At 53.2% G+C, this 17,837-nt stretch overlaps 8 protein-coding genes across 8 annotated transcripts; 5 read left to right on the top strand and 3 right to left on the bottom strand.

Moving 5' to 3' along the window:
• Positions 1-1,627: 1,627 nt before the first annotated feature.
• On the top strand, positions 1,628-2,683 carry ATEG_04210 (putative endo-1,4-beta-glucanase; the record flags this gene model as incomplete). The annotated part of the gene is made up of 1 exon (XM_001213388.1): positions 1,628-2,683. The coding sequence occupies one exon, from the start codon at positions 1,628-1,630 to the stop codon at positions 2,681-2,683; it is 1,056 nt and encodes a 351-aa protein (XP_001213388.1).
• A 216-nt stretch (positions 2,684-2,899) lies between these two features.
• Positions 2,900-4,052, top strand: ATEG_04209 (uncharacterized protein; the record flags this gene model as incomplete). The annotated part of the gene is made up of 2 exons (XM_001213387.1): positions 2,900-3,088; positions 3,135-4,052. 2 exons carry the CDS (start codon positions 2,900-2,902, stop codon positions 4,050-4,052), a joined length of 1,107 nt encoding a protein of 368 aa, XP_001213387.1.
• Positions 4,053-4,576: 524 nt separating this feature from the next.
• Positions 4,577-5,244, top strand: ATEG_04208 (putative GPI anchored protein; the record flags this gene model as incomplete). The annotated part of the gene is made up of 2 exons (XM_001213386.1): positions 4,577-5,001; positions 5,091-5,244. 2 exons carry the CDS (start codon positions 4,577-4,579, stop codon positions 5,242-5,244), a joined length of 579 nt encoding a protein of 192 aa, XP_001213386.1.
• A 923-nt stretch (positions 5,245-6,167) lies between these two features.
• On the bottom strand, positions 6,168-8,420 carry ATEG_04207 (5'-methylthioadenosine/S-adenosylhomocysteine nucleosidase family protein; the record flags this gene model as incomplete). Its single annotated transcript, XM_001213385.1, has 1 exon — positions 6,168-8,420. One exon carries the CDS (start codon positions 8,418-8,420, stop codon positions 6,168-6,170), a length of 2,253 nt encoding a protein of 750 aa, XP_001213385.1.
• A 758-nt stretch (positions 8,421-9,178) lies between these two features.
• On the top strand, positions 9,179-11,112 carry ATEG_04206 (uncharacterized protein; the record flags this gene model as incomplete). Its single annotated transcript, XM_001213384.1, has 3 exons — positions 9,179-9,449; positions 9,506-10,193; positions 10,245-11,112. 3 exons carry the CDS (start codon positions 9,179-9,181, stop codon positions 11,110-11,112), a joined length of 1,827 nt encoding a protein of 608 aa, XP_001213384.1.
• A 662-nt stretch (positions 11,113-11,774) lies between these two features.
• Positions 11,775-12,912, top strand: ATEG_04205 (putative mitochondrial 2-oxodicarboxylate carrier protein; the record flags this gene model as incomplete). The annotated part of the gene is made up of 3 exons (XM_001213383.1): positions 11,775-11,855; positions 11,974-12,143; positions 12,201-12,912. 3 exons carry the CDS (start codon positions 11,775-11,777, stop codon positions 12,910-12,912), a joined length of 963 nt encoding a protein of 320 aa, XP_001213383.1.
• Positions 12,913-13,499: 587 nt separating this feature from the next.
• On the bottom strand, positions 13,500-15,053 carry ATEG_04204 (basic helix-loop-helix domain-containing protein; the record flags this gene model as incomplete). Its single annotated transcript, XM_001213382.1, has 1 exon — positions 13,500-15,053. One exon carries the CDS (start codon positions 15,051-15,053, stop codon positions 13,500-13,502), a length of 1,554 nt encoding a protein of 517 aa, XP_001213382.1.
• Positions 15,054-16,270: 1,217 nt separating this feature from the next.
• Positions 16,271-16,633, bottom strand: ATEG_04203 (uncharacterized protein; the record flags this gene model as incomplete). Its single annotated transcript, XM_001213381.1, has 1 exon — positions 16,271-16,633. The coding sequence occupies one exon, from the start codon at positions 16,631-16,633 to the stop codon at positions 16,271-16,273; it is 363 nt and encodes a 120-aa protein (XP_001213381.1).
• Between the last annotated feature and the right edge of the window lie 1,204 nt (positions 16,634-17,837).

Below are 17,837 nucleotides of genomic sequence, written 5' to 3'. Positions count from 1 at the left end.
TAAATCTGCAAAATGAATTTAATGTGACATGTGTATTATGGGGTTTAATAAAAGTCTTCTAAACAAGCACGCCAGTTTCAAACTACCAGCGTCCATAGTATGGATGACTAAAATCCGGCGGAATTCCGCCCACCTGCGCCAGCTTCACCTTCAGCTGACGTCTCCAACCACTTCTGGTTAAAAATGATGGTCCGAGAGAATAGGATGCCCTGGTGCCACCTAGCTTGTGCATGCAAGGTGACTGACAGCGTACCAAGGCCAATGAGATCTATAGCTTTCACTGACACCTGCAGACGTCTTTTGTTGCTGCACTCTCTACGTCTAAGGGGGAGGGTAACACCCCTGTCATCTGGTCATTTGTTGAAAGTGGAGTGCAGGTCTTTTATCGTCCGCCGATATACCTATTCTAACTACCTGTCTCTTGGAGTGTGACTAATCTCTCTGAGTCTTGCCTCCGCACAAGTTGACGGTGTGACTACGTCGGGAAGATGATCCCGGTCACTCTTTTGGACCTGGATCAAGCGTGCGCGTGGTTCCCTCGTGAGATGTCATACTATAGGCCCTCCTTGAACCTCGAGAGCGAGTACAATCTATCTGATCCATGCGAAGCGACCATCAGATGATGCCAAGCGCCTTTTATCCTTGCCATAATTGTCGGAACTTTCCTCCGCATAGCCGTCCGCTCGTGCGAATCATCCAGTGAGCGAGCGGATTGGGCCGCAACCCCTGGCCATTTAGCCATGCGACGGTCCTAGACCAGGTCTTGACTCTTTTACCGAGTTCCAGGGCAGGCCATAGCCATGTCGGTAGTTCCCCCACTGAGATCATCGCTGGTTAGTGCCTCAGAATAGTTCATCAAGCCCTAAGGACATTCCGGAGTACATTAGAATGTCTTCTACCTTCACCATCTGCGTTTTTATCTCGACCCGATCCACTCTAAAGTGCATCCCCACCGGATAAAAAGCCCCCTTAACCCCACATCTAAGGACTCCCCCAGACACCGTGGCGCTGGAGGCGTCGACTAACGCGCATGACAATGCCGGTGCATTATTCCGTTCTGGAGGCGGACCCTCGGCATCGCCTCGGCCATGACCGTGAAGAATATGCACGTCCACGCGCTATCAGGGTTCTCCGTGGGGAAATAAGCCTAGTTCTGCCGGTAGTTTATTGCGGCGCTCTGCGGAAAGAGTGGCGCGAAGCCATTCTTCCACCTTCTTCCATGCTAATCAACGGTTCTTCATGCTCTCGCATTCTAAATGAACTCCGCTGCAGCTCGTCACGCGTCAGGTCTGTATGACGTCTGCGAGTGGTGGATTTATGCTAAACTTTATACAGAGACACACCTTGGCCTGTGAAGTCGGGGCTAGGTCAATATGCCTTCACGCGCTGGTGGCGTCTTTCTGACCACTTGTTGATGGTCTGGACTTGGAGATATTTTCATAGTACTTTTTATATGCACAAGTTCTTTATATGGGTGCGCCATGTTTGCTTCTAGACCTTACCCGCTCCAGGTGTTGCCGTTTCTTTTCTGGTAAAGGTCTCCGAAGGTACGGCATGCCAACATATAAAAGAGACGTCTTGCTTGATCAAAGTATCCCTTTATCATACGAACAGTCCATCAGTCAAGATGCACACCTTGCAATCTGCCATCCTCCTCGGGGGCCTCCTAGCCACCCAGGTCGCCGCTCACGGTCATGTAACCAACATCGTGATCAACGGAGTCTACTACAGAGGTTGGAACATTGACAGTGACCCCTACAACTCCAATCCACCTCTGGTGGCTGCTTGGCGGACCCCGAATACTGCCAACGGGTTCATCGCTCCAGATGCTTTTGGCACATCCGACATCATCTGCCATCTGAACGCTCTCAACGGCCAGGGCCACATCCAGGTGGCCGCAGGCGACAGGATCAGCCTCCAGTGGAACACCTGGCCGGAAAGCCATCACGGTCCGGTCCTCGACTACCTGGCCGACTGCGGGGGCTCCTGCGAGACCGTGGACAAGACGACGCTGAAGTTCTTCAAGATCGACGGCGTCGGCCTGGTGGATGACACAACTCCACCAGGCATTTGGGGAGACGATCAGCTGATCGCCAACAACAACACCTGGCTGGTCGAAATTCCCTCGAGCATCGCGCCGGGGAACTATGTGCTCCGGCACGAGCTGATCGCCCTCCACGGCGCCGGCAGTGCGAACGGCGCCCAGAACTACCCGCAGTGCTTCAACCTGCAAATTACTGGGTCGGGCACCGTGAAGCCGTCTGGCGTGCTCGGCACGGCGCTGTACTCTCCTACCGACCCGGGCATTCTGGTCAACATCTACAACTCGCTGAACTATATTGTCCCAGGACCGACGCCCATCCCTCAAGCCGTATCGGTTGTACAGTCCAGCTCGGCCATCAGGGCTACTGGCACTGCAACAGCCCCTGGTGCTACAGGTGGAACCACGGCGACGACGACCAGCAAGGCCACGACGACTTCGTCTACGACTCTTGTCACAACGACGTCCGCCTCCACGACTAGCAGGACCACAACGACGACCACGGCTGGTGCCGGAGGGTCGCAGACAGTATATGGTCAGTGTGGTGGAACGGGATGGACAGGGCCGACGGCGTGCGTGGCTTCGGCTACTTGCACGACGCTAAATCCGTACTATGCTCAGTGTCTTCCTACCAGCACTTAGCTGAAGTGATTGTTCAAGGCTGATGAAGCGAGCGTGTTCGAAACAATGTACTGATCCAATGGTACGAACGATGCTGAATGTTTTCACTTTGCTTTGTAGAGTAAGCACGCGGAATATACCGATTTACGTCAGTCCTGTCATTCACTCTGTCCAACAGCATATAAACACCATAAACAACCCCCGCTTCCTCTCCTCCACCATTCCGACAGCCTCATCATGCATCTCAACGACCTCCCTGTTGCCATATTCTTCCTCATCCTGCGTTTCCTCGTTCGTCTCAGCGCCCCGAACGGCGATGAACCGCTCTACGTCGAGTTCCAGACCTTCCAGACCAACTGCAAGGAGTCCAACGAGCCGATCTCCTACCTGCTCGTTCCTCTCATCTGCGCCATCCCCAACAGTCTAGTACGTTGTACCCCATCGCTCTGTCCATCCCCTCTAACCACCACAGATCAACTACACCGTGGGCCACGTCTTCGCAACCATGCTCATCCTCGAAGGCGAAGGCACGCCCACCGCGTCCCGCTACAGCGACACCGAGCACCAGAAGGACCACAGCCACGGCTCACGCATCACCGACAGCCCTCTCAAGACCTTCGCCTTCCTCCGCGCCACCGGCGGCGCCCACATGTTTTTCCGCGGCCTCAGCATCAGCATCCTCTACCACGTCTGCCTGTACCTCTTCACAGCAACACTACACCTCCTCACCGGCCCTTCCATCTTCGCCGCCGCTCTCATCGACATTCTCGCCCGCGTCCTCCTCGCCGAGCTCCACCTAACCTGGACACACGCGACCATCTGCGCACGATCCAACACGTTCGTTCCGCTCACACACAACCCACAGCGCTGGTCCGCCCTGCTCATCCCAACCCTCGTCCGCGCCACCGCAAGGTCAGCCATGCTGCATCTCCCCCACGCCGTCAACCGCTCCAGCACCCTCCTCTTCCCGCACCCGTCAGTCAACTCCGCCGCGCACGACGGCCTTGTCCCGCATCTCTTCGCCTTCGGCGAGGTCGGCACGCTGTTCCAGTGGGTGCTAATCCGCGTGTTCGTGTTGATGCCTGCGACGATCGCGTTGACGCTCGTCGAGGCGCGCTTCTTGGACGACGCGGAGGCGACGATCCTGCCTGACGCGACGGGGCGGCGCAGAGCCAAGATGCGCGATTTCGTTGACGGGAGGATGCGGTTGGTTCGGATGGAGGGCGTCGGACAGGGGGTTTATCGGTTTGTGAGGGGGAAGACGTTTATCGGGCTGTGTCGGCTGCATGCGATCAAGTGTTCGGTTGAGTTTGTGGTGGAGTGTGTCGTTTGGTGGGCGGCGGATGTGATGGGGGTGGTTTATACACCGGAGGCGTTTCAGGCTTCTTAGTTGTGTACTCTAGAGGTACAGGAATGGTCTGTCCTACATGGGGAATGTGGTTGTCTTGGGGTCTAATCGGGGTCTGGAATTCTAGTAGTGCGCGTAGTGAGGTTAATCTGAGCTTAAATAACCCTAATCCAACATCACGATTACTGACTATTTAAATAACGACCAGATAACATGTATATATTACATTTATACCTTTATCTTTATCTTCATCGTTGCCTATATCTATAATTTAGACATGAATCAAGCTTAGATGGAGCCACCGATAGGCTGCTACATCCCAGCCACCCATTTTGCCCCTCAGCCTCTATATTTACGCCCGAAGAGAATATCTTCATTCTCTCGCCCAGAACATACCACTATCATCCTTAGATATCCCCTCCACCATGCATCTCCCAACAATCCTCGGATCCTCATTACTCCTCACAGTCTCCGCCCTCAACAATGACACTATCGAAGAATCCCTCCACCGCAATGCCGCCATCCAAGCCCAACTCCTCACCCAAAAAATCCACGGCGTCCACAAAATGACCCCGGACGAGGGCGAGAAATTCTTCCTCGACTACTGGCACTTTGCCGATACAGCATCTGCCAACACCACAAGCCCTACGGACCAACCCTCAGGCTCCACTGAAAAAAAGCAAACAGACCTCCAACCCCGAGTCAACACCTACAGCCCAGCCGTCCCGCAGACACCCCAAGGCAGAAGCCTTCTATCGTCGATATTTCGGCGCGACTTCCAGTGTCCAGGGGATACGCACGCCTGCACCGCGATCAACCGTCCCGGGAGCTGCTGCGGCGCGGGCGAAACGTGCCAGTTGGTCGCGGACACGGGGTCCGGGGATGTCGGGTGTTGTCCGCAGGGTCAGAGCTGTTCTGGGTCTGTGGGGAGCTGTCAAGCGGGGTATACGCAGTGTGCGGCGGCGTTGGGGGGCGGGTGTTGTATTCCGGGGTATGAGTGCGTTACTGGTGGTTGTATGTCTTCCCTCCTCATCTTTTCCTCCGGAGATTGTGTACATTTGAAGTTGCTAACGAAGATAGGCGCACGGGTGTACACGGTGACAATCACCATGCATTCAACGGTAGTGACGTCCACCATCACCGCTACAACACCCACATCCAACCCAACAAGCGCGACCAGCACGACGAGTACGACCAGTCGCACCTCTACATCTACGTCCACATCCACAGGTGATCTGGTCCCTCCCGCCCGGCCCACGAGCCTGTCCACTGCGACAACCTCGCAGACTACTGGAGATATCTGTCCGATCGGATTCTATGCCTGTTCGGCCGTGTACCATGGTGGATGCTGTCGGACCGGACGCGACTGCGACACGACGTCGTGTCCGACGACCTCGTCGACGACGATGACGACGGACGGCCGCACGATCGTTGTTCCGGCGGAGACGACGGCCCCGCCTGTTGGGATGGGGAGTGCGCGCTGCGCGAGTGGATGGTTCAGCTGCGCTGATACCGTTGGAGGGGGGTGTTGTCCGACGGGCTATGCGTGCGGGTCGAGTTGCACTGCGGTCGCGACGGCGACGGCGACGGGGACTGTGGCCAAGGAGGCGCCGGGGAATTCGGGTAGTCGGATGAGTCCGACGGGTCTGGTGGGAACACTGGTGATAGCGATGGTGATGTCGCTGTTAATGTAGCTTCATTTTGGGTAGATAGATTCTGAAGCCAGCACTTGAACTGTCAGCCAACTAACGTTGTACACAACTAAACATTAAAGGGGTCATGTGCATTGCTTCAGCAAAATGATAACACCCGCTATGTACAGTAAACACTTCTCCCTGTTCCAGCTTTCTTAATGCATTCTCAAGCCTCACAAGCCGAAAACAACCTTGTTGCGTCACAAAAATAACATGATGGTATCTTTGACTTACCAAACAGGTGCAAAAAAATCCAATTGTCGATAAGATACCTTGCGTGCTGATACTCTCCTTCTCCCGAATCTTTGGAGGGATATGCTGCAACCAGTACTCCAATCTAGTGACACCCCTGCAACTGCAGAGGTGTATGGTTATCCCACGGAGGCGCGCGGCAGGTCGTTGTTCAAGTCATATTGGCCTGGTTGCGGTCTAAACTAGGCGGAGTGCCGACTGATCGGAAGCATCAGGCTTGACGTCTCAGATTGGAGAGAAGCAGCTTAGCATAAGCTGCAGCAGTAGCAGACGCATACTCCTGCCAGACTTTGTTCTTGTCCGAGTCTGCATAGTCACATATGCCCCGGATGACAAGGCACTGGGTAACACTCGCTATCCCAGCCGCCTCCATCTCGACGCAAAGCGCATTGTATTTCTGACCCAGGCGGTCTCTCGACGCCGGATTCTTTTTGACTTGGTTTCCTGATGCGATCAACCCGTAGTGGATCTTTGGCTGACTCCTGATTTCGACTGCGTGACTATTATGCCACCCATCGTTTTTCTGAGTTGAACCATTTAAAGAGACAGCCTCAACTTGTAAAAGCTTGTCCTTCCCTGCTCCTGGGTGTCCGTACTCCGGCCGAAGGTCTGATATTCTCTTGATATGCGGTTGCAGAGGGTCAGAAGGGAGATCCGGATCAGATCGCAGGTCGCTTATGACATTCAGTAATGCATGTGGAGGAGGTGGTAAAGCACCAGTTTGTTCGAAGTCGCCGTTTTCGACATCCTTCCCACGGTCGTACTGGATGACTCCCGGAAAACCTCCTTCTGGAAGGCTCACCACCACATCTCCAAGGCGTATATCATTTTCTTTGGTTGGCACTCCGCCGCCAATCCCCACTAAAAGGTAGTGTTCCACTGAAGTAAAGGTCCTTTTCATGTTGGTCATGATCTGAGCCGCGGGGCTTGTGCCGTAGTTTCCCGCCGGCAGACAGGCAGTAACAACATTGTGATGAGCCAGGCGACCCAAGGCATATTGATTTGTATCTCCTAGAGGAATCTCGAGATGCTGGTGTTTCTCATCGAAGAGTGACCGAACTGCTAGGTGCTCCTTGGCAAGCGCGCATACTATGCCAATCCTGTAGTCATCATGCTTGAGACGCCTTAGAGACGGAGTCGAGGTTGTTTCACTGGATAGCATCTGAGGCAACACATAAGGCGGAAACCTCCCATTGGCATCGGGTCCAGGCTCCTCTGATAAGGACCGAAGGTCTCTTGGCGTCCAATTGATCTTGTGGGCATCGCCACAATAAGCCAAGCGCTTGTTGATAAAGTGCACCTTGCTCTTGATGGAGGGATAAGGATCGTGTGCTGCAGATGGTCCAAGTAACGAGGTGCGTGTTCGAGAACTCTCCCTCGTTGTTTTGTCCTCGTACTTCTGAGATAGTCGAGAGGCTGTGTGATAGGCACTTGCTGCTGGTATATCAGGCTGGTAAGCCTCAACATAGGTCTGGAGCGGCTTCAAAATGTTCCAGTACACCTTGCTTCGCAACTCCTGATCATCCAACTCATTCTCGGGGTAGAGATCAAGACAGTTGGCTATGATGTCCAGGAAAGGTTTCTCGATACAAGATTCCCGTAAATCGCACTCTTCACGGCCGAGGGCGTTGAACAGTGATATGTTCTCATCCTCGCCATCATGCTCTTCGTCTTCTGGTAAAATTACAATTCTTCGGCCGAATAACAACTCCCAGAGGATGACTGCTAGATGAAGCACAAATGCTGAGCCCCCGATCTCTTTCAGCATCATCTCTTTGGTGATCTCTCGTACAACGTAAGGTTTGTAAATATCGGTCCGTGGGTCATGAGGTTGGGCGACGTAGATGGCCTCAGTTTTCCACACCTCCGACAAAAGCGGACTCCCAATGAGATAAAACAAGGATCTCGTGATTGATTTGGCTAAGATTAGCCTATCCTTCTTCAACAACCTGATAGAAGAAGATCTTGATCCACCCTTTGCATGGAGCAGCTCCTCTAACTTCAGGGTTGGAGCCATAGCAATGTCTTTCAGGCGACCGCCTGGAGCGTCTATTGGATGCCATGAGCCATCATGGGATACTTGAATGCGCAGGTGCCTTTTGAATTTGCAGGACCGCTTCAGAATTGTACAAATGTTTTGCCTCCGATCTTCCAATCCCATTCTTGGAAGATCCTTGTGACTCTGATTGCTCCAGGAGACGCGATGCCATCTCACTGAGCCATTGTGGCTACATAGTGAGATCAGAGTATCAATTTCGGGCTGACTGAATCCGCTAAGATGGATATGAGCTGAGTGAGGTGGCTGGCAGGACTGAAGTTCCTTGGCCAATAGTCTTAACAAGGCCTTTGCGATGTCAGACACGCGTTTTGCCTGTGCCAACTCGTTCATCGCCACATCATCATCCCATGGAGTATACGCGTCCTGTTGGTAGAGAGGTCGTCTTTGTGATTCTGGGTCGACCATTGGTGAATCAAAAATACGCCTTATCGTCTCATTAAACCGCTGTGCCTGGCTGCATATCAGACGGTACTGGGCAGCGGCTGTCCCAAACGATATCCAAGGTGGACGCTGATCAGGGCGACTCGATGAATGCAGATCGGGAAGGCAAACGCCTTCCAGGGCCATGAGTTTGGGGAAACCGCATGTATGCGCTCGGTCTGCTGAAGACTGAAGGTTATAAACAACTCAAAGGGTGACTACCTTGTGTGGGAAGGGGCTCGCTACCTTGATATTTGCGAATCGACTCGTCCACCAAGTCCTCCAGCAAATACAAAACGTCTTCCAATGCATCTCGCGCGGTCTCAAATTCCTGTGGGGAGAGGTCACATGCACTGTATGACTCCGTCAAGACGTTTTGCATCTCTCTGAGCTCAAATCGCAGAAGGGTAACAGAGTTCTTCAATGTCTCCTGTCGGCGTGAGATAGAGTCGTGATATGGATGGGAGGCGGAGGCGCTCGAAGGAGGGAGGGCTCTTATGAAAAAGGGCAGAACTGTGAGGAAGAGTTGCGCATAGCCCTTCTCATCGTCGCACAGTCTCATCTTGTCCAGGTGAGATCTAGGACCGACTCGGTGAAAGCAGCGTTGCTTTGATCTCTGATACAAAGAGAAGAACCTGAGCGGGGTAAGCGGCGCTTATTGATGTTTTGTTTTGCTCAGCCTTGTCTCCTTCTTTCCTTGAGACCAACATATCCGCGGTACCTTTTCACACCAATGCTCGACAATGGCTGCCACCGATCACGACGAGGACACGATCTATGCTTCCGCAGGCTTGTGTTCCAACCTTCTTGATCACATCCTGGAGAGAGCCAAGAATGAGAGGGAAAGCCTCCTGCTTATTGAAGAGTTGAGGGGGCGCTTCAGCCTCTGGGCAAGGTATGTTGGGGTTTTTGCAGCACAACGAGCATCTCTGGATGCTCGGCTGGATCCACATCCAGACATAAAAGACATGGTCATCGAGTTGCTTGACATGGTGCGCAGAAATCTACAGTGGGGTAGGTGGCTGATATCTCTCGCTGTATAGGCTTATCGTATACTAATAGAGGTGCAGAATCTGAAAGCACTCCAGAGGCCAGCACGAATGACGCTTCGACGACTGGTAGTCAAAGCGACGAGACCGACATACCGGACATAGCGCAGCCAGGTCTGAGCGCGGCAGCCGCAGCCATCGATAGACTTATTGTCTTAGGAGCTTCGATACGTCGGTCAGGGCGACAAAGTCATCGATCGCAGGGTTTTACAGTCTCTGCTGGACGAGAAGAGTCATTGTGCGGTTTGCTCGTCCGCAAGAGGTTTCCGCACGCGCAGAAAAGCCTCTGCGACCAGATCGGTGCCTCCATACACGTTCGTGGGATATCATTTCGATATTTAAAGAAACACAACGACAAGCTTGCGTATCAACGAGACGCCTTCGGGGAGCCTGCAGCGACGATAATAGGCGGAGAAGCTGGCGAGCTGCAAGACCAAGGAACGAACGTATTTCATGATCAGAAGCATAGAAGCCAGCAGGCGCCTACCACAGTTGAAACTCTGCCTTCGCGTGTCTCGGCGTCTAAAGTTTCCCGGAGTAAGAAGCCAACTGCGTCTATTATTAGCAGAGGTTCGACAGTCCAAGAGGCTCAAGAGACATCTTTCTACTATCCTCCTAAGCCACAGCCACGGCTAGGAGAGAAGTTCATCTCATGCCCAATCTGTTCTGAACCACTGGAAAAAGAAGAGTTGACAAAAGAGTCTTGGTGGTAAGTGGCAGACCATCATTGGATACTGTTGTGTTTAATCATGATGGGTAGGGCTCATGTTGATCACGACCTCGAACCATACATTTGCCTCTCAGAAGAATGCAAAGAGCCGCTTCGCTTCTTTGTACGCCAGCGAGAATGGGCGGAACATATGCAGACACGACATACCATGACTTGGACCCAACAGGTTCACACCGAGAAGTGGTACTGTGACATAGGCCATAGCGACGCATTAGAGTTTGACGAAAAGGAGCCATTTCTCACTCATTTAAAAGCCGAACATGGTGAGACGCTCTCGAAATCCCAGCTCCAGGGTCGAGCAAGACGCAACCGGAGAGTGGCCATTAGGGATCCATTTATATGTCCTCTCTGCGACTGTGTACCGGAGGCCCTCGTGCCTTATGTGAGCGAAAGACCATATAAGCAGCTTTCAGAGCATATCGCACAGCATCTCAAGTCACTAGCTTTTCTCTCGTTGTCATATGTACAGGACAGTCTTGATGACGTGCAAGGCGAGACGGAAAGTTCGCGTGACGACAGAACCAGCACGGATGCGCGAAACTCCAGAGATCCTCAGCAGCATTATGATTTGGAATCTTTGGGAGATATTCCTGAGACGATGAACACCTCAGATGGCAAGCGAAGAGTGGATGGGCTGGAGTTCGATAACGGCGGACTGCCCGAGCTTGGGGAGCCAGAGAATTGGTCCTTCTTACCGGCCAAAAACCTTGAGACTGACTGGGCTCTTCTCAAGGAAGGGTTGACAAAAAAGGGCGAAAGTTCCCAGCGTGACATTCGTGTTACCGCTGATGCCCTCCCAAAGTATCCCATGAGGATATCACTTGACACGAGTGCTGCCCCCCGTTTTATAAGCAAAGAACAGTGGAAGAAAATAGCAAAGAGCACTAGAAGAAGATAGCAAAGGACAGCTAGATGGACCGCAACTGTTTTCCAGATATTGCGACGCCATTACATAGGTAGTATATCACCCGAAACCACTTTAGATTGGTATTTCTGGGGAGGGAAAATCACGTATGTACTCAACAGATTTGCAGTCGCCGATCTTGAAGCCCCTGATGTTATCATTCTCAGGGACACGATCCAAGGGTACCTAGTACAGTCTACTACTAGCCGTACCCAGGTTTGGATACAGAAAAGCTGGCCGAAAAGAATAAGTGTACTACAGAAGGACCCCAACAAATTCCAGATACGACTTCAATCAACTCTTTGTTAGAAGGTTGCTGGCGATGCTAAACATTCATGATTCCGGAACCATCTGATGAGGGACGGCTTGAGCAAACAAACTGGATAAACTTCTCTCGAAGGGACTGATTATGAGGTTTCTCGAAGAAATAGCAAGATTATCAGTGTCGACCACCCATGAAGTTGTGGTGAAGCAAAAAGGAAAAGCCCCGTGGGGGAAGAGTTTATCCCCGCCAGTTTGGGTTTAGCCGGTCACCGAGCGGCTCCGACGCCGGGCTTAATCATCACATTATCTCCATCCTGCATTCCTTCGCTTCACTCTCCCTCTCCTCTCCTCCTCCGCCTCAATTCCCGTCAATTCCCTGCTTCCATTGCATCATGTCTCAGCAACAACAGCAGCAGAAGCCCCTCCCCTTCATCTACCAGTTCGCCGCTGGTGCGGTGGCCGGTGTGTCCGAGGTACGTCCCCCGTATCAGCCCACGCATTGACTCAGCTAACACCGAATCTCCAGATTCTGGTCATGTACGATCCGTTCCCTCTCTCAATCCACTGACTTCACCCATTCTAACGACCCAGGTACCCATTGGACGTCGTCAAGACCCGCGTGTAAGTCGCCAACCGCCCCTCCACGCGACCACCTTCCCCGCTAACGCCCGCAGACAACTCCAGAAGGGCGTCGCCACCGCCGGTGAGGACTACTACAATGGCATGTTCGACTGCCTGCGCAAGATCGTCAAGAACGAGGGGTACGCATCCTCCTTCCCCTCTCCCCGTCGAGCCCCATAATAACAGACGCAACACAGCGCCTCCCGGCTCTACCGCGGCATCACCGCCCCCATCCTCATGGAGGCGCCGAAGCGCGCGACCAAGTTCGCCGCGAACGACAGCTGGGGCGCGTTCTACCGGGGCCTGTTCGGCGTGGAGAAGCAGACGCAGAGTCTGGCGGTGCTGACGGGCGCGACGGCCGGCGCGACCGAGTCGTTCGTGGTGGTCCCCTTCGAGCTGGTCAAGATCCGGCTGCAGGACCGCGCGTCGGCGGGCAAGTACAACGGCATGCTGGACGTGGTGAAGAAGATCGTGGCCTCGGAGGGTCCCCTCGCGCTGTACAACGGCCTCGAGTCCACGCTGTGGCGCCACATCCTCTGGAACAGCGGCTACTTCGGCTGCATCTTCCAGGTGCGCGCGCAGCTGCCCGCCGCCGAGCCCGGCAACAAGGCCCAGCAGACCCGCAACGACCTCATCGCCGGTACGATCGGTGGTACCGCCGGTACCATCCTCAACACCCCCATGGATGTCGTCAAGTCGCGCATCCAGAACAGCCCCAAGGTCCCCGGACAGACGCCCAAGTACAACTGGGCCTGGCCGGCTGTCGGTACCGTCATGAAGGAGGAGGGCTTCAGCGCCCTGTACAAGGGCTTCATGCCTAAGGTGCTGCGGCTGGGTCCTGGTGGTGGTATCCTGCTGGTCGTCTTCACCGGTGTCATGGATTTCTTCCGCAAGATGCGCGGTGAGTAAGCGGGTGGCCAGTGGTTTTGTTGTTGCTGTTGTCGTTGCAAATAGATTCATGTTAGACGCGGAATCCATTCGTACAGCCTTACGTCTACACAATGAGATCAAAAAAAATTCAATCGAGTACGCAACGTCGTATGCCGTATGGTTAATAGAAAGATACACGAAAGGCAGAAGCGAATTAAAAACAAAACAAGGGTATCGATGTAGAATCCACAATGTAGAACAGTTCTCAGCCGGCAAAAGCACAGCCCAAAACAAATCAATAACTAACCATCGCAAAAACACACTCAACAAATAGCAATGAAACAATCGGTCTCAGGCATCATTATGCGGAAAGAACATATGTAGTGTATCAAGTCCGATCCAGGGAAGAATTGCATCAAGCAAAGACAAGAATAAAGGTATTAATAAGAAAAGACGACAAAACAAGTCAAAGGATAAAAACCCCATGTAAGCAGCAACATCCAATTAGTCCGATGTCAAGACTTCCGCGTACGCCGGTCAACCGTGCCATCCCTCCGTTTGACGCCGTTGTATGCAATAGGTCATGACATGCTCTGAGAAACAGTCACGGAGCTTCACTGGAGAATCTAGTTCATCTCCATGGCATATTCATCTTCTTCCTTGAAGCTCATCCCCGCGTGACCGGAGCTGCTCCAGTACTGCGCCTGTCCAGTACTGCCGTTGTTCGTGTTGCCCCCGTTGAATGGTGGGCTAAGGCTCTGCGGGCTCAAGGTGCCGTTGTTGGAGACGGGTTCACCGGCCAAGTTCGTGTGCTTGGGAACGCGCAGTCCACTTCCCGGAGCTCGGCTGTAAGCGAAAGTGTTGGGATCATTCTTCTCCAGCGCATCGAGAATCTCCGTCCGCATGCGCTTCTCTTCTTCGGTCTGTTCAAATGGCCACGTGCCACCGAGACTGGAGATCAACTCCGCAAGCTCCGACTCCTGCTGGATCTTGACGTGCAGCGCCCACATCAGATCCCTCATCCATCCCACCGCACCGTTCAAGATGTCGCCCTTGTTCGGTCCTTTCTCCTTTTCCTCGATAGGAAGGCCCATGGTGATGTTACCAGCAGTAGCGCGACGACCATTCCCACCGGCCAGAAGAGATGTGGCAGGGTTGGAGCTCGATCCGGTGGACATGGCAGTGTTGTTGACCAGTTGCTTCCGAACTTTGTCATCCTCGAGGCGGTGTTGAGGGACCAGATGCGACAGATCCTGGATACGTTCGTTGATATTGTCACGTCGCCTGCGCTCCACGAGGTTGTGGGAGGCCCGGCGACGGCGTCGCTTGGCTTCTTGAGACTCCAAATCCTGGGCAGAACCTGGCATGTGGGTATCAACCTTCGCGGGCAAGGAAGCATGCTTTCCAGATTTGAGGATCTCCGAAATCCCGGCATGGTGCGCATGGGGAGGGGACGAGATAGGAGATTCCACGCCATAAGACTGGGCACTTCCGGGCGTACCATCCCACTGGTTCGAAAGGGTCTTCTGGTGCCGATGGTGGAGGCCGGTACGGATCGGTTGCGTCGGGAAACTACCCGATTCCGGTGTTCCCAGCGTCAAAGCGCCCATGGCGGGGGTCTTGGGGGTCATCGGGCTACGACCCTCAGTGGCCTGCAAGCCAGGTCGGCCTTTCGAATTCATATAGCTTTGTTCGAAATGGGAGCCGCTTTGCAGGTGAGAGCCAGGCTGTCCGTGTTGCATGGCGCGGAACTGGTCATAGTTGAAGCTGTTATGCATGAACGGGCTGTGCATGGGAGCACCATCCGGGGTGTTCGAATACATCTGCGACATCTGGCCGGGATGACTCATGGAGATTCCGGCACTGTGTTGATCCTGCATGAAGTTCATGCTGTCTCCACGCTGGATTCCGTTCTGGCCACTGATTTCCAGGTCCAACAGCTCATCGGTATCAATTCCGGAATTGCCAAAGTTGAAACTGGATGACATATTCTGCTGGGAACCAAACGGATAGGACATGAATCCGCTGTTCTGCATGGTTAGTTCGGAAGGGTCCACACCGTCGTTGGTGTTCCCGAACTGGTTGGACATGGTGTAACCGGAGTGCGACATGATGGACTGATTCGGATCACTGTTGAACTCGTCAGGATCGTGTTTGATAAAAACACTCGCTTCAGTCATTGCGGCGAGCGTCCACGGCCTTCGGGAATAATGGGGTACAGATCAGGGAACGCCTTACGATCCAAATACCAAATCCCACGGGATCTATCTCGGTATATATATGTATGCCGAAATCCGGACGAAGTCGACGGGGCGAGAGAGGGGCGATAAAGGTTTCGGTGTGAGACAATCTCCGTTTGGATCGGCTTGCAATTCTGCAGACGAGACGCTGGAATGTGCAAGGGTTCGGAGGTTAACAAGCCGGCACGGAGTTGGGCCGAGGCATGAAAGATTGTAGACAAGATCGGAGAGTGCGGGGTGGGCTACACCTGTGGAGGAAGATGAGTCAATAGATCGAGCGCGAGATGAGGCTCCGAGTACCCCAGATTTCGTTGCGATTCTCGGACGGTGATGGCCGGGGTGGAATCCAGGGGGAAGAGGGGCGACTGAGACAGCAAAGCGTGGCAAGCGGAGAGTTACCAACCTCAGTAAGATGATGAAGTAATGAGCACAGGGGACAGCAACGGCCCCTTGGTAGACGGATGTGGCGATTGGACGGCAAAAAGAGCAGAGTTTGTCCCGATGCGAGGGATGACTGGCAACGGTGAGAAATGGGGATGAGAAAGTCTGAGTCGAAAGCGGCCAAGTCGGAAAAAATGCCAGTATCGTGGGCGGAACTCAAAAGCCGGCCACTGGCGATCGGAGGGAGAGGACCAATGAAGACTGGATTGCTATGAGTAACCGCGAATCTGGGGAAGCCGCAGAGCGCAGAGAGAGATAAACAGAGGCAAAGAAAAGGGATGCGTGGCCATAAGCGAAAAGAGAGGGAGGCAAAGAAATAAATCGATCGATAGTATGGGTTGGGACGGGTCCGCGGAGGCGATGGGGCTGGAACCAGGCCAAATGATTAAGCACGAACCGGGCTTGGAAGACGGACAGCCAGAAACAGAAACCCGGGTCCAACGGGAGATCCGGTCGAGGAGTGGAGAGGAGTTGAAGTTGCTCGAGGATTGATGGATGCCAGCGAGGATGAGACAATAGCAAGAGAGACAGAGACAGAGACCGAGACCGAGAGAGTGAGAGTGAGAGAGAGAGGACAATGTGGAGGGACAACACGAAGACGGAGTGGGGGAGAGTCACCCAGAATAGAACCAGAAGGGCGGTGAAGCCGGGCACTATCCAGTTTGCTCCATCCCCTCTGCGTGTTTTGCCTCCTTTTCATCCCCTGTAGATCCTCTCTATGCCTCTGTCTCTTCTTTTCCTCTGATGAATGTCCTGCTTTGCTTTCCACTTCCTCCCCTTGGTAACATCCAGACCGTCGGATGAGAAATCACCCTCGGATCTCTCTTCTCCGCTTCATCAGATATGCCGTTTACGGCAAGGGGATCGTCGAATAATAAGCGCCCTCCGACCGGTTTATCTTCCGTGCAGAGCTGATCGGGGTTTTCCCCGCCGTCGATGTCTGGAGCACAGAGCCCAACGCGGGTAACATTGTCTTTCTTCCAAAGTTTCTCCGGTGAAATGTCCGCGGAGGGATTCTCCACCTTCTCGATGGCCACGCTTGTAGATTGATGGAAGGGAAGACAAGAAAAGAAACGCATGTTAAAGAAACCGTGTACTCACCAATATGGATTGCTTTCGCAGTGGTCTCTCAGGACGGTACGTCTTTGCGACTCGGGAGCCAGCTGTTAGCCTAGGCGAGTCAGCCTCGAGGTCATCATCCAGATAGACACTGTAGCCTGTGTATAAAGCGAGGCCATTTTAGGAAGCAGCCGCAGTGCCTCACACGTGGCAGAGACGAACCTCCAGTTCGTCAAGTCCAATCAAAAAGACAGTTGCGACGGAAAGAAGCAAACACCACGAACGTAACCATCCACTTGGCCAAGAGCCTCGCTTATCCGCAGACAGGCGGAAGGCTGGACAAGGAACGGAAAGACGGGGAAGGACAGACGCAGGCAACGAGATAACAGAAAGGATCAAGAGGAAGAGGCAGAAGAAGAATAAGACACGAGAGAGCAGAAGAGGGGAACGGGTTACTTACATACCAGGATAATACGCCTCGCTCGATTCAATACGGCGCTGAGACGAGAAGGGGGCTCGAGCTCCTGGAGGTGAAGTCCAACACAATCTCACTCCAGGCTGCCGTTCAGAAAAGGAAGCATGAGGCAGAGAGATTCCAGCGGAGTCTGCGGAGGTTGCGCAATCACGGACGCCAGATACAGAGATGCACAAGGGATATCCCGACCTGGTTAAACAAGAGTCGATGGAGTCTGCGATGGATCGAACAGGGACAATCAAATAAAAGGCAGAGGAAACCAGATGCAGGTCAGAGTGACGAGGGGAGGGAGACTTTAAAGAGCTCCGAGGCGTTCTTCGCAGGCTCTCATTTGATATATCACAGTAATGGTCATGCAGGGCGTCGATCCTCAAATCGACGAGGCTTAACAGGATTTCTACTGTCGATTACGCTTGGGTTTGATTAGTGTTTCTTGACTAAATAAAAAAGAAAAGAAAGAAAAATGATTATGACGATATCTAAAATATTTTCTACCAAAAAGAGAAAAAGAAAATATGAAGAGGGTGTGGAGCAGGCAATCAAATGCGACAGGAATCTAAGAAAATAGAAACCGGTGGCGATCCGGCAGACAAGCGCCAGAGCTATGTGAGTAACATGGAGGGTATGAGTGCCGATGAAGATAACTTCGATCCCTCCCTAGGAATCCATCAGAACAGGAAAAAAAAAAAAAAAAAAAGAAAAAGGGGGAGGGGGGTGGATGAGGGTGTGGTTGGATGCCGGGTGGATGG

The sequence above is a fragment of the Aspergillus terreus genome, genomic scaffold (genome assembly GCF_000149615.1).
Source record: "Aspergillus terreus NIH2624 scaffold_5 genomic scaffold, whole genome shotgun sequence".
NCBI lineage: Eukaryota > Fungi > Ascomycota > Eurotiomycetes > Eurotiales > Aspergillaceae > Aspergillus > Aspergillus terreus.
The sequence above is the reverse complement of the archived record's forward strand: the minus strand, read 5'-3'. Positions and strand labels throughout refer to the sequence as shown.